The 16,292-nt window shown below is 29.6% G+C and overlaps 1 protein-coding gene and 1 long non-coding RNA gene across 3 annotated transcripts in view; one reads left to right on the forward strand and one right to left on the reverse strand.

Moving 5' to 3' along the window:
• Nucleotides 1–15,091, reverse strand: part of LOC107456255 (neutral ceramidase-like) — a 57,372-nt gene extending 42,281 nt beyond the window's left edge. Inside the window, 1 exon segment of the mRNA XM_087166215.1 lies at nt 14,876–15,091. Within this exon segment, the coding sequence (XP_087022341.1) occupies nt 14,876–15,013 (138 nt within the window). The 5' untranslated portion in view covers nt 15,014–15,091.
• Nucleotides 4,841–9,296, forward strand: LOC147816507 (uncharacterized). Of its 2 annotated transcripts, XR_015434954.1 has the most exons (3): nt 4,844–5,025; nt 8,066–8,181; nt 9,090–9,296. It is a non-coding gene; the product is annotated as an uncharacterized LOC147816507 (long non-coding RNA). The 2 variants fall into 2 exon arrangements; XR_015434955.1 differs by lacking the exon at nt 8,066–8,181 and having other exon boundaries at nt 4,841–5,025.
• Nucleotides 15,092–16,292: the final 1,201 nt, after the last annotated feature.

Consider the following 16,292-nt stretch of genomic DNA (forward strand, 5'->3'; position numbering starts at 1 on the left):
AAATTTAGAGTTTAAATAAAGTTGTAAAAATAAAGAAAAGAATAAAAATTAAAATTAATTATTATTAAAAAATATTAATTTGGTGACAATGAAAATAACATATTTAAATTAAAGTTAATACGTAAATGAGGTTAACTTACAAGGAACATGGAGTTATGCAAATATAGGGTAAGAGTTCGTTCATGATTTTTCGACGATAATCGATTACTAATCTTTTTTTAAAATTATAATTACGATGATTCTTAAGTTAGTAAAGAGATTTGAATAAAATATTATATTCAACGAATACTATGTTCTATAAACATATATTTCTGATCGAACGTGATTATGCATCTGCTTTTTTTATTTTTTAGATTCATTCCACTGTTGATTTAATTTCAATAAAATGCATAGATATACATTTATTTGGAGTAATATATTTATAAATTATTTAATATATATTTTAATAAATAAATTATAAAAGCGAAAATATTAGTGTTGCAAATGGTATTTTGAATCTAACTCTTGTAAGATCAGTAATTATTATCCAAAATGGTGTTTTGATTCATTAAGTCACTACAAAGAGTATGGAGTTGCCGAACATATTGGACAGCCAAATATGTAGCCAAAATTTTTCTAACGTCTTAGAATTGTGTTTTTAAATTTTTTAATTTCTCTTTCTTAATGCTATCGATAATATTCAATTCTATTTTGTTTTATTTTTATTAATACTTTATATAAATTTGTCTTCAAATTAAATATTCGTTGTAAATGATTCTCAAGTTAATTTTTTTTAAATGTTTTAGAACTATTGCGAGTTGGCTGAGAATTAAGCCTTGTTAGGAAATTGAGAACAATTTGCTATTTTAAAATTACTCGTGAAAAACGTCTCTAAGATCGAAATAATTAATCGTATTTATTTTCCCGGTGAATTAACAAACGGACAAATTATTTGTTTCTTTATTGATTTTTATTAGTTTTAGTTATGAAAAATAAATAAATATTAATGCAACTCAAAAAAAAAATCAAACATTTGCTTTTTTTTTTTAAATGGAAACAAATTTTTTAACTACAATTATATTCTCACGTTCCTCCACTAACATTAGCTCTCTTTTTTTTTTTTAAAAAAAAAAAAGAAGTTGAAAAAATTTGTTTGTTGTCTAAATTATTTTTCAGCTTTAACACCATTTGCAAGATATTATTGTAGTATGATTTGTTACCTTTAACTTGTTTGAAACAATTGGCATTGTAACTTTTTATTTTTAATTTCTGTGGCTAGGGGTCATTCCAAGGTGACAATTGACTTTGATAATTAAAATGTAAGCAGAATTTTTTGTCGCCTTTTAAAAATATTTTAAATGCTAGCGGTCAAAATGTTTGTACTAAATTTTATTTTAGAAAGTTATGGCTAATTACTATTGTTTTTTTAAATCAAAAGCCTTTGACTTTATCTTAAGTTGAACTGATCGGGATATCGTGTTAAGCATATTAATTTAACCGTTTACCTGACGAACTCTTATTTTGCACTAATAAAAAAAGTGCCTTTATGAATTTGTATATAAATTAAATGGAAATTTTCTTCAGATAGCTACCAAAAAAATGCAACAACTGTTTTATTACAGGAAAGACGTATATCCGACGAAATATAATTTTATATAACTAATAGATTTTGGTTGATAGGAATATTTAGTTCTTCCAATTTAAGTGCTAAAAAAATATTTTAGTTACTAGTCTTTAACATTTTTACAAAGAGACATGGAAAATTGGCATTTAAAAGGGTATGCAAGTACCATACTGCATATACAGGTACTGCATATACATTTACTGCAAATACAGAATATTAATATATTGTGTTACAGGTATTTCCGATCATGTGTTTTTTGAGAGCTAGTTTTGAAAATCAATTATTAAGACATCAACTTAATCTGTCTCTATTACACATTTATAGTGTTAGTGAAAGAATTAATTTACTAAATACTAAACCCATCATATTAATTATAATAATTTAGTGTAACTTGAGTATACAAAATAATGCTCGGATAAATTTTCCGCAAAATATGGTTCGAAAATAACAACATATAAAAGAGTCACATTTCATTCATTTTATTTAATATTATAATTATTCGAATTTAATATTAATTAGTCTAAGTGATCGAGTCTAAGTGATTCTAATATTAAATAGAATTTATATTAATTAATTTTATTAAGTATCAGAATTACTCGAATAGAATAAAAGTCACAACTCGATTTGTATTTAAACGATTATTTATAGTCACTCAATAAAGAAAAATAATACTCGGAAAAGTGAGCGATCACTTATGGCGTTCGAAATCACCATCACGAAGGCACAAAACTTCTTAATATCACAGCATTCATCAAAGGTGATCGTTTTTTCAAAATATTCACTTTTCGTGACATCATCATCACTTCAATTTTCCATTAAGCAAACAATCCTAAAGCCACTATTTTTAAAGCCTCGGCATAGTTCAAAAAATAAGGTTCATTCTTTTTTATCACTTATACTTTACATCACAACTAAATTAAACTTCTTCCAAAATCAACAATAAGCAAATAACATTTATTGAAATCGCTGGAACAAAGCATTTAACGCTTACAACGCATTCGACTAAAGTATTAGACCCAGAAAGCATGTAACCTTACGACAACCTTGTGTTTTAACTTTATTTTCATTGTCACGAAAAGGTTTGCAGTAAAAACCTTTTTTCAATGACGTAAAAATATTGCAATTTCCTACCTTTCCTCCTTAAAGGAAAAGTAAATGATTTTTAAATCTTTTCTAAAAAATATTGTTATTTAGGTTAAAAAACAAGCATATTGTAAACCTTATTTTTTGCATTTTTGTTTGCTGTCATGATTAGATTAGCAGAAATATTAAGCGAAAACCTTTTTCAAAGGGAACGAAATAAAGCAAATATTAACCTTTTCAGCGAAAATATTAATAAATAATAAGAAAATATTTTGCAAAGGACCTCATTTAAGGGAAAGCAAATAAACGAACATAGGACTATGTTTTTGGATTGTTTTTTAAGGTCTGCGAAAGTACAATACGAAAACTTTCTTTTAAAGGTTTCTCGACACAAGTATAAGTAAAAGTTCTTTTTTAGAAACTTTTCATTCAAACAATCTCATTAAAAAATAAATAAAAATTAAAATTTTTTTATCTGTAGTTTAAAATTGACTCTTCAATATTTTTTTACAAATTTTACTTTTTTCTCGAATTTGGCTTTAAGGGTCTTATGCATTGCGGTTCCTTTAAAATGTCTGGCCTTCTCTCGTTCATTTTACCTTATTGCAAACCTAGTTATGGTATAGCAATAAAATATCCGCGAAGAGAAATTTTATTTAAAATATTTATATACAGAAAAAATTCGCCCAACTGTCTCTTGTGAGCTAGAGGGTCATCGATATTAAGACTCCACGATTTATGACTAACGAGGAGTGATGGTGAAAATAAAATTAGCATTGTGCACCAACCGCCTTTATTTCCCAGACAGGCTGGTACTCGCTCTAAAGCTGGGAGGATTCAAAACCTAGACTCGCAGTTTTTTTCATCGTATCTTTGGAGTGAATTTAGGAACATTTTGTTCACAGAACTCGATGTATCGTGTGCAAAATAAGAGACAGACCACCCTGAATAGATTTTGATCTAATGATTTAATTTTTCTCGTTTTATAACTCAATCTTAATTTTTCGAAGGGGTAATCTCATTAATTAGTGCAGGCGATTATTTAAGTTACGAAATTAAACACACAAATGTGTTTTCTCTGAATAAACATACCTTTTTTCCGACGGATTCAGATTTTGAACCCCCAAAATATAGGGGGTGGCCACAATCTGGGGAATATTGTCCCTATAGTTTGATCATGAGGGCGATCCAAAGTTTGGATGCCTTTATCTTAATTTTATATTTTGCATATTTCGCCATATATAGAGACCTTTTTAAGCGAGTTAAAAAAATTTTGAACATAATTTTAAAATTCGTTTATCCAAAGATAATTGCATGCAGAATATAAACTTTAGTAGATATTTATTATTATGTTATTAAATAATTGCTGGAAATTTTTGAATTATAAGGCATGCTACTTTTTATACAATTTTTATGTTTGTAATTTTACATGGCAAAATACAAAATCGAGCTAAATCTATCGAATTGTTCCTGTATATATTTAAAATTCGATTTCTCAGAAACTATTCAACCGATTATGCTCAAATTTTGCATATTTTCAGGTGAAATTAAATATTTTAAAAGGATGTAAAACTTTTATACCTCCTAATTTAAATTTTGTCACTGCTGTAAAAGATTTTCTCAAAAAAGTTTATAAGTTAGCAGGTATGTAAATGTTCAACCATTCCTGAAATTTTGCAGCAGTTTTTGCGTGTCAAGAATTTTTTCTGTACATTATCGGCAAAACACTGTTGAAAATTAAAAAAAATGTAAAAGGAACTAATATGAAGAAAAATAAGTATTTCTAAAGGGGGGGGGGGGCTAAAAGTCTGTTTAATTAAATTTTAATTAAGTCGTTCAAAAAATCGGAAGATAGTATTTTAAATCTGTTCTCTTTCTTTTAACGTCTTATTTGAATTATCAAACAAATATACGTCTAGAATACATAAAATTAAAATGGAAAAGCAATAAATAAAATTTTAAACGAAGTTCTTTTAAAAACTAGAAAAACTTCGATTAGCCTTATTGTACCGAAACTTTGAGGCAATGCTTAATGTTCAAACTTGAATATTCTTATTCAATTAAAAATAGTAATAAAAATAAAAGAAAATGATAAAAAATAATGTCACTAAATTTAACTTTTGAAAATTATTGTAAACTCCTGATTCTTCTCACTCTCAAAATGCTGTCTTAAAATCTGCTGCTTACGTCATGCGCAAATTTGCACTAATATTACGGCTACTGATCATTTACAATCTTGGAGTTTACTTGCTTGATTTAAGTTTAAAATTGAAGTTTCTTAATGATATTCTGTTTTATTCCTCCAAGTTTAAGATGTTTCCCTTTAGTTGATATAAGAAGTAGGTACACTGTTTAATTGCATTTCATTTGTCTTATTAAGTATTTAATTTACACATTGTTATTTGTTTTTTAAGATTATCAATTAATATTAACTTAAGAATTTAAAACTTAAATTTATGCTTGGAACGGCCTTACCCAAAGGATATTAAATGGTTATTATGCTCCCTTCTTAATTTCAGTAAGCTTCAAGTAAGCACTGAAACTATAATTTAAATTTAATTATCAATACTTTCATTTATTACTGTTATTACTATTTTACCTTAATTTTTTTTTTTTTTTGATGTATGAGTTGCCGATAGATTCAAGTAAATAGCATTGACAATACATTTATCGTTATTATAAAAAATGGAAATTAGCACTAACGTTAGTTAGATTTACATTAATACCAAAATATAGCCCAACAAATAAAAATAATATTTCAGAAATTGAAGATTTATCCACATTAAAAAGTTTTATGAGGCTCCAGACTACTTATCAGGATTTTAAAATAGAAACTGTGTATTACTATAATTTGAATCTGATTTTTTCCAAACGTAGCATTTATAATATTTTCTTAACCCACTTTCGAGTGTATCCATGGCTAGAAGATTGTATTTGTAATTTCGGTAACTTTCCGATTAGCTTAAGCACTTTTAATTTCAAGACAAGATAATATATGTTTTATTTGTTTTCTAATCACCATAAGTAGAATTGATTGCTTATAGGAATAATTGTGATTCATTTTGAAATTGGAATTCATTTGAGAAATTTGATCTCTATAATTGATCAAAAATCGTCGAATGCTGTCAAGTTTCGAATAATAGCTATTAAAATTTTTGTGACCATTACTGGGACACCCGGGTTCAGTTTGTATTAGGCGATAGTTCGGATTCAACATGGAAGATAACGTGATCGATTGTGCAAATTGATGGATTGCTTCTACCACAAAATTTTCGGAACTTGAATGTAGTTTATCTATTAATTCGACTTCATATTTTTGTATGGTGCGAAACAAAATTACTCGTCTTAAATAACTTTCAATCTAATACGTAAATGGTTTACGTCTTGAGTCTCAATTTTTTTTTGTTCGAGGACATAATCTTGCTAATATGCTTGCATATTAGCAAGATATGCTTTGTTCGAGGACATGATCTTGCTAACATGCTAATTAATTTATACAAACGATATTTTAAGTTACAAAACCAGATGAAAAAAAAATGATTTTTTTTCTCCGATGGATTTGAATTTTTGATCCTAAAAATATGGAAGGTAGTCAATATTTTAAAAGTTTTCCTGTCTGAAAATATTGCCAAAGTTGTTTAGGCAGGAGAGCGATTGAATGTTTGGATCTCTTAATGTTAACAAAGCTTTTTGAGTATTTCGCTATATTTGAAGAGCTTTTTTAAGCGAATCATGAAGTTTTTGCACACTATTATAAGATTCGTTTATCCAAAGATAATTCTATGCAAAAAATAACTTTAAATAAATATTATTTTTTATTTTATTTACTAATTGTCGAAAACACTTTGCATTGCAAAATATAGAAAATTTTTTTCCATAATCAAATTCTAAAAAAAGCTATTTATAGAAAATTCGATTTCTGAAGAATTCTTCAGAAATCGATTTCAATTGATTTCATTCAAATTTTAAATTTTTTATTTGCTTAAAAAATTATACAATACGAAATTTGCAAAAAGGGATTTTAACATTAAGTGATTCAAACTTTCCACCGCTCTTCTTCATAAACTGTTGATACCATATTTTGCAGATGGCAGGTGCTTCTCCTGTTCTAAGGGTCTAGGAACTGAATCCCTCATAAAGTTACACATTCAAACCAATAAGATCGACTAGTAGTATGTACATTAAAATCCGATCAAGAGATAAAATATTTTCAGGGTTTTCCCTTTTTTGTGCCCTGTTTATACATAAGTGCATACATCGTTATTACATAGCGCATGAATATATGCGTACATATATTGAACATATATATATTGTGTATATACGTACAAGCGTACGGGCGTGCAAATATACCCACATTTACATAGATACATATATACATTATATATTCATATAAAGTATGTGTTTATCTACATATATGTGAATTAACGTACATAAGATTATGCATACTTATATGTACTACTTAAAGTATATATACGTATGTACGATACACAAAAAATAAATGGACCATTCTAAATAAGTTTTCATCTAATGATCGTATCTTCACATTCAAGGACTCAATCTTAAAGGTTCGAGAGGATGACATATATGCTAATTACTTAGTGCCCACGATATTTTAAGTTACGAAATCAGACACAAAAACATACTTTCTCTGAACAAACATGCCTTTTTTATGGTGTTTCTTGGGTTTCTGACTCTCAAATTATAGGGGTGGTCGTAATCTGGAAAAAAATAGTCCCAATAGTTATAGTCAGAAGAGCGGTTCAAAGTTTGTACCCCTTAATGTTAATATTTTTTACGTATGAGACCACATCTTGAGAGCATCTTAAATGAATTGAAAATTTTTTTGCACTCAATTAAAAAATTCGTTTGTCCAAAGCTAATTCCATGCAAAATATAAATTTTAGTCAAAATAATATTTTTTTATTATTTTATTCAATGATAGTCTAAAGAATTTTGAATTTAAGTTAAACAATTTTAAATGGCAAAGCGCAACATTTGAACGAAATCAATAGAATAGCTCTTGAAAATGTGACTTTTTCAAAATTCAATTTTTCAGGAACTATTCGATCCATTCTACTCAAATGTTGTATTTTGCCATTTAAAATTTCCTTCTTTTAAATGTCATAAAAAATTCTATACTTTAATAATCAAAAATTTTTTGGCTATTATAAAAAAAAATTTACAAAAAGTAAATATTTACTAAAAGTTATATTTTGCAAAGAATTATCTTTGGATAAACGAAATTTATGTTTGTATGCAAAACTATTTTAATTTGTTTTAAAAGTTCTCAAGACATGGTGAAATACTCAAAAAGTCAAATTAACATTAAAGAGTCTAAGCTTTGGACTCCGACCTCACTATTGGGACGATTTATTTCAGATTGCGAATACCCGTTGGACGGCTCTTTTGACCAACCTATTATTAGGACCATATTTCCCAGAGTGCGGCTACGCCCTATATTTTGTGGGTCAGAAATGTGCATCCGTCGAGAAAAGGTATGTTTTTCAGAGAAAGTACGTTTTATTTTTGTCTAATTTAATAACTTAAAATATGGTTTGCATTAATTAATTAACATATTTGAGATCCTTTGAACCCTTAAGATTGAGTTCAAGAACGTAAATATCCGATCATTGGATCATCTCGCAGTAGAGTGAACTTTAAGACACGGTTCCCAGTAGAACACCGAAGTCAAGGATCACTGGCTACGGTCAGTGTGTGGATGGGTGATCACTTTGATCAACCTACAAAGGAACCAAAGGTGTGCGGTATCTATCCTAATTAAACTTTTCAACCATTAGGATCTCGATTTCACTCGCATGTCGTCAAGCAGGAGATCCATCCCCTCTGTAGAGGATCAAAATTGTGTTGACATGTCTTCATATCATCCTCAGGAATGTTTCCCAACTCTACACCAATAGCCCATTGTTCATCGTTAGTGCGACATAGACCAACAAAAACAACCGATCATTAGATCAAAAAAATTTCAGAGTGGTCTGCTTTTTGTTTTCAACAAATAATTTATTCAATCTACGTTCATATGACATACAATGTACTCACGTGTGCATGTACTATATGCATGTACTATTTAATAACAATAATATTTAATAATAATAAATATCGTTGTATGAATAACATATGTTATTCATACAACGATATTTAAAGTGACCACATAAATATAATTATATACTGCGTGTGTATGCATGTATTTTTACTTATACGTGTGTATGCATGCATTTTTATTTATACGTGCATATGCACCTGTATACATATAATGTATGCATGCATTCCTGTAGGTACAATATACGTTTGTGTCTATGTACGTACATACAATTCATGTGTATATGCATAAAATTTCATTCAATATACGCAAGTATGCTCACAAAAATTTCCTCTTATTTTTCAGAGAAAGGAGAATATCTGACGAGGAAGTAATTTATTTTAATGAGGATTGTTTCGCTAATTCCTTCATGTTAAATATGTTGTATATTCACTGGTGGTTATTATACCTATAATATCATTTGTTTATATATTGACGAAATAGTTGATTTAATTATGGTGTATCTGTTTTGTATTATTCACTAATGGTTATTATACAGATAATATTTTTATATAACAAAATACCTAATATAATTATGGCATGTCTGATTTGTACTAATACACTTGTCATATACTAATTGTTATGATAATCATAATATTTATTTGTTGTTGTGTGTTAAAAAAATATGTTTGGAGCTTCTACATTCATTAAACGATTTCTTTTAAAAAATTATTTTGTTATCAATAAGTTTCCTACATTTATCATATCATACATATTAAGTTAGAGATAAATAATCAGTTGAATTTATTTATTTTGACAAAAGAAGATATTTCATGTTAATTTTCCTTGATATACAAAAAACTGAACATTTTTGCACTCATTAAAACTTCTCACACCGCATAAATTTCCAAATAAGAAAGACGAAAATATACAGACCCTCTTTAAGTATTACATATGTTCTATTTATTTTGTGTTTTCATCAATCAAATCGTCAAATAAAAAAAATTTCGTATTAAAAGATATTTTAACTTGTAAATCTCTAAGTTCTTACAGCAAAGTAAGACAGACTGATATAAACTGACTGTTTTCCCCAAAATAATCAAGCAAAATAGATGGAAAGGAGAATTTTTCTCGGATTGAGAAGCTATAAGAAGTAAAATATAAAACGAATAATGAAACGCGCCGTCACACAATCGTGGGAGAGATGACATCACGTTCGGAATGACGTTTTAGCTGACGTACACTAGCAATAGTATTAAATTGCATTGTCAATGAAAATTTCATGACAAGGTAGATTTTAGCTGAGCATACGAAACGCTGCAAACGGAAACCTTATAATTATGTAGATTTATGATGATTTTCATCTTAGAACTAGCGCTATTCAAGGTTTTTATTTTCACTTGAAAACCCTAAGACAACCTCGTTTTAAGGTTGTTAGGTAGAAGGTTGTTTTCCAAGGTTTTGGATTAGGGTAATGTGCGTAGAATAGAGCAGATTGTCGCAGACCTCGTTTTAAGGTTAGAAGGTTTACATGTAAACCGTGTAAAAACCCTTTTCAGGTTTACATGAAAAGGTTTTTGTTGGGTGAAAAAAACCTTATATTGCTATCTGGGAGAATTTTAATCTTGTGAAATTTCTTTTACAGAGGACTAGGTTCTTGATGAGATAACATTAACTACAACTTTCAGTCGTCGCTAGGAGAACAAAAAAAAGAAGAAGAAAAAAGAAAATGAAAAATAATCGTTTGGTTTTAAATCGTCTGCTTTTTGCTGTTCCTTTATTGTATTGACGATCTCTTTATATCCATTTTTTTAAGTTATAAAATTAAATTTATGACTTTACACGAATTATTGCATGCAATTCATACTACGTATTATTTATAAAACCTAAAAGTGTCTGAACACAATGTTGCAAAATGCTTCTCATCCTAATGAAAATTTGTCAACATTTCTTCGTGATAAAATCTGGGTGATGCAAGCATAATCAATATTAGTCAAAATGTATGCAAACTAGCATAGAGCATTGTATTCAAAATTAAAAGAATGCGAAAGTTTACAAAAATATTTAGTATATGGAATTGTTCACGCAAAAGCCGTGTTACTTTTGTTCCTCTACAATAAAGTTTTGAATAAAATAAATATTTTTTAAGACTGTAGCTATAAAAATTGGGTAAAATTTAAAATTTTTAACGTGAATCTTGAAGAAAATATAAGAATATACATTATGAACACTTTTAAAACAAAAAAAAGCATCCAATTTCTTTCTTCAAATAGATAATAAAAAATTAATTTACTTACAATTTTTTGATGTTTGGAAAAAGGAGTATTTTACTTTTAATATATTTTTCCCCTACACTGTGAGTTTTAGGGAATCTAGTAAATATTGTACGGCAGCTATTTTTTGCAACAAACATGTTTACGGAATTTTTTTTTTTTCAAAGTCAAGTATGAAGGCCTTTGGAACTATTTAAACAGGTCACAGCTGTGAATGAATTATGGTGAAAACTATAATAATTATTAATCTTGCTCAATTAAGGACATATAAATCAATTTTTTAAAACTATATCTTATCTCTTTAAAACTAAAACTTCGAAACTCAAGATATTTTAACCAGATATTGAAGGCATTGTAATTTAATAAGGAATGTTGAGACATAAAAACATAATAAAATTTAGTTTTGTTGTCACCTTTTCAGTTTCTTAGCGGCTTATGAACTCTGTCTAAAATGAGACTATTGGATCAGATATATGTACCATGCCTAGAATTGAAAAAATTGTTTCTAAATAAAGAAAATAATGAAGAAATTATAGTAACGATTTTTGGTGATAATGTAGCAATGAAAGAGCTAAGCGGAAGAATATACTTTGTCCAAAAAAAAGAAAGGGGGGAAAAAAAACGAAACTTAGATATTTGGTAAAATGAAGCGATTTTTTTAAAACCATTAATTATTTTCATTTTATTCTCTTGTCTACCAATCAGTTAGTTTATGGTTATATTAAAATACTCCACTTTCTACGGCGAGGTGATATAATATTTTTTCGGACTCTTTCATTTATATATATTTTCCTAGTCTCCCAATTTATGATCCATTTTTTTTTCGAAATTTAGGGCTCGAATTTTGAAATTCTAGAATCTAAATGAGCTATGCGAAGATAGCCCCCGAATGTGAGAAAAAATCAAAAATTAAAACTGCATTCGTTTGACCACTTTCTGACCACAAATGACCACCGTTTGATTTTTTTGACCACCCTTATTTTGGACATAATCCTAAATCAGCTATGCGAAGATAGCCCCCGAAAATGAGGAAAATCAAAAATTCTAACTGCATTCGTTTGACCACTTTCTGACCACCGTTTAATTTTTTTTGACAACCCTTATTTTGGACATAATCCTAAAAATTAAATTCGGGGGCTAACTTCGCATTTTTACGCCAAATAAATAAAACTCCAATTTTTATATTGTATTCGTTTGACTACAAATGACCACCTTTTAATTTTTTTGACCACCCTTATTTTGGACATAATCCTAAAAATTAAATTCGGGGGTTAACTTCGCATTTTTACGCTAAGAAAATACAAATCCAATTTTTATATTTCATTTGACCTTGACACCGCTTTGAAAAAATTAAAAGGTGGTCATTTGTGGTCAAACGAATGCAGCTTGAATCTTTGATTTTCCTCATTTTAGGGGGCTATCTTCGCATAGCTATCTCAGAGAAAGAACTGTTTTGTGACTATATTCATAACTTAATTAAGAGTTGCCACTAATAAATTAGCAAAATTGAGCTCCCCATCCTAGAACTATAAGATTGACACTAAGTACGTGAAATTCCGATCATCAGCACAAAATTTATTCGGGGTAATATCTTTACTTTTTTTTGTGCACTGTTAATAAAAAGTTTAAGACTACACTGATTTTATATTATACTTTCCATAATCTATTTATTTAAATTCATCATTCTTAATTTTCTTTTAAATTATCTAATTAAAAGACAATACGAATCGAAGTATCTATATCTCATCCTATTTAATTATTAGCAACATTTGATTGTGTGTTCATTAGATTTGTTACTGTTCAAGATGTGAGTTTTTAGAGAAATGGTCACCATTTGAGAAGTTTATGACAAAATTAACTAATTATCGAAATAGTCTAGTCGGAAATTTGACAACATGGCGCTTCGATACGACAAAATGGCGTTTGAAAAATGATCCAGCATTAATCGACATACCTGTAGAAAAAAAAAACTTTATTTTTACTATAATGTTGAATTAACTTTCATAACGAATGTATTAAAAATTGTTCGAAAATAAAAAATGCCTATCAATTTAGCATAAACACACATGGGACAAAATTTTCCGCGCCATGACGAAAAATGCAAAAATTCATCTAAACATAAGTTTTAAGTTTAAAAATAAGTTTAATAAACAAAATAACCGACTATATCAGGATTATGTTTAGTCGGTCATCAGCATTATAACAGCAGGGTAGCCGACCGGCCTGTGTATGGGGCAAGGAACTGTCCTTGCATCAGAAAGGTCCTGGGTCCGAATCCCGGGCAAGGCATGGATGTTCCTTTCTCTCTGTGTGTGTTCTATGTCCTTTCTCCTTTGTGTGGGAATGTGACCCGCCCTATAAACGGGTTGTGGTTGTGTGAATGGCGTGGCAGAAGTCGAATTCCTGCCATAGATGGCGCCACTGAAAAACAGTAACAATCGCACCCCCACTGCCTAAACAGGCATACGACAAAAAACAGCAGGTTAGCTATTATGAATTGGCGATTACATTACAGTATGAATAAGAAAAAATGCATAGCACATCGCAAGTTTTGTCGCATCGGGTCTCGGATGAACATTCAGGAAAAAAAATCTAAGCAAAAATTTCAATGCAGACGAAATATTCGACTAAGTCAGGATTTCGATTTAAAAAAAAAATCAATTTTGGCTTATAGTTGTTGTAGTACATTTACGTCGCACTAGAGCTGCACAATGGGCTATTGGTGACTGTCTGGGAAACATCCCTGAGGATGATTCGAAGACATGCCATCACAATTTTGATCCTCTGCAAAAGGGATGGCACCCCCCCTTCAGTAGCCCCGACGACCTGAACGACCCGACGACGGATGGCAAGTCGAGCACTTTACGGTAGAACAGTTAATCGAGGACCAATACCGCACACCTTCGGTCCCTACGCAAACTGATCCAACTGGTCACCCACCCACCCACTGATGCTTGACTTCTGTGATATGTTGGGAACCGTGTCTTAACGATCAGTCCACTGCGGGACTTTGGCTTGATGGTAACTTGGAAACTCTTAGAAGAAGAACATGAATCGGAAAACGCCCATAGCACACCAAGATCTGCCGAGTCAGATCTTGGACGAAATTCTGACAATGCTGAAATCCATCAAACTTATCCAACAGAGTCGGGATTTTAGCTTATTGTCAATAATTTAGTCGGTCATCTTGCTTTGGAACTATCACAGCTTTGTAGCTTCTGAAGAAAGACATTAGTCGGAAAACGTACATCGCACACCAAAATTTGCCGACTCAGGTCTGGTACGAAATTGCGATCTAGATGAAGTCCCAAAATTGCTGAAACCCATCTATACCAAAATTTCAACTCGAACAAAGCAACTAACAACTTGTTTGTGTTTTTTCTTTTGAGTCGGGACTTCGGATGGTCTGGTACGAAATTGAGATCTAGATGAAGTCCCAAAATAGTTGAAACCCATCTATACCAAAATTTCAACTCGAACAAAGCAACTAACAACTTGTTTGTGTTTTTTCTTTTGAGTCGGGACTTCGGATGGTCTGGTACGAAGTTGAGATCTGGATGAAGTCCCAAAATTGCTGAAACCCATCTATACCAAAATTTCAACTCAAACAAAACAACCGACAGCTTGTTCGTGTTATTTTTCCTTTTTGTAGAGTTAGAGACTTTACCTGAACCGGAGTCGGGATTTCGGATATTTTGGCATTTTGCATGTGTTCGGATTAAAGCCAACTCTGATTTTGATTTGTGCGGAATCAGACGATGTTATCTGGAACTGGTCGTCGTACGATCAATATTAAAACAACGTACCATACTCAACTGACGAACTGCCATTAACGAACTGGTCTGCATAGATATGAATAATATAAGACCGATGACTTACCATATTAATTTCAGCTGCCGGGCCGGTCATGTCTGCTATTCCAATGCCTATTTTGTAAACATCGTCAGCACATTTTACCGAAACAAAAGTTAATACAGAAACCAAAACATAAAGAGCACATTGTGCGTTGAGTATCATTTTTACTCTAGGACTAGAATGTTATATTTTTCCAGTAGTCATGCAATCGGCCAGAAAAAAAAGCAACACTTAAGAGATCTTTGATTAAATTTTTTTTTTTCGTCGTCTTATATTTAGTTGGTTAAAAGTAACGCCTACTAGCGGTCAAAACAAAAAGTTATTCCTTGATATGAAAATGACGTATTTTTTTTAAATAATGATAATTTTAATCAGTTATTATCGGTATTTTTTCCCTTTTTAGCCGCATCTGTAACGATTTCTAAGAGAAATAAATTTGTTTTGCTTCTTAAAGGAAAATGTTCCTTAAAATGATAAACAATGGGAAACTTTCCTTACGGTAATGATACACAACCTTTTTGAGTGAAGGGCCACTTGCACAGCAGGTTGACTAACAAAGGGCCGCACATGTATTTAGACATGTTAACGGCAAATGTAATAATATATTTTTAATTAGTGTTCGATTTTTTTAATCAATAAACTTAGTAATATATTAAATTAAAAGCGTTCAATTATTAGAATTCATTCAAAAATAAAAAAAAAGAATAATTTGTTTCTTCAAAAAAAAATGCCATATTTATCATATCAATTATAGATTTATCAAAATAAATAAATAAACATTGAAGAAAAGAAATGTTTTTTTTTTCCTGTTTTATCATATCAAGCAATACAAAAATTAATTTTCACTTGGTTAAATAATCGGTCAAATATTCGGCAGAATATTTTTTAGAAATGTATTTTTCTAAGTTTCTTCTTTTTTTTTTTTTTTTGAATTAGTATAGTTATGATAAAGAATGATATAAAATCGTATTTTGACTATATTATAGTATTGTTCATTATAAGAAATAGCTTTAACACAAATTTCTTAAATTTTAAAATCTATGTTTCTGCACATGGTTTGCAAATTTACCTTCTAGATCAGGGGTTTCCAACTTACACGAGGCCGGGGGCCACAACTAAATACACAAATCAAATGTCGGGCCGCAACTTTATCGTAATTTTATGTAGGACTCTTTTATGTTCGAAGGAACATTAAATATTGCTGTCAGATTTTTACCAAGTTGTACAAAACAAAAGTATTGAATTACAAATTAAAATAAGAAGTAGATTTTTAAAATTTAATTGTTATTAATAACATTTTTAAAAATATTAAATAAATAATAAAATTTCGGGCTACAATAACTTTAATGTGCACCTATGTATTAAACAATTAATGTGCAACAGATATCTAATTGTTAAGATATAAAACTTTAGAAAGTTTGGTAATAGAACTTACATAGTA

This window comes from Parasteatoda tepidariorum, chromosome 1 (assembly GCF_982258835.1).
Source record: "Parasteatoda tepidariorum strain Cologne lab strain chromosome 1, Ptep-v5.0, whole genome shotgun sequence".
Taxonomy (NCBI): domain Eukaryota; kingdom Metazoa; phylum Arthropoda; class Arachnida; order Araneae; family Theridiidae; genus Parasteatoda; species Parasteatoda tepidariorum.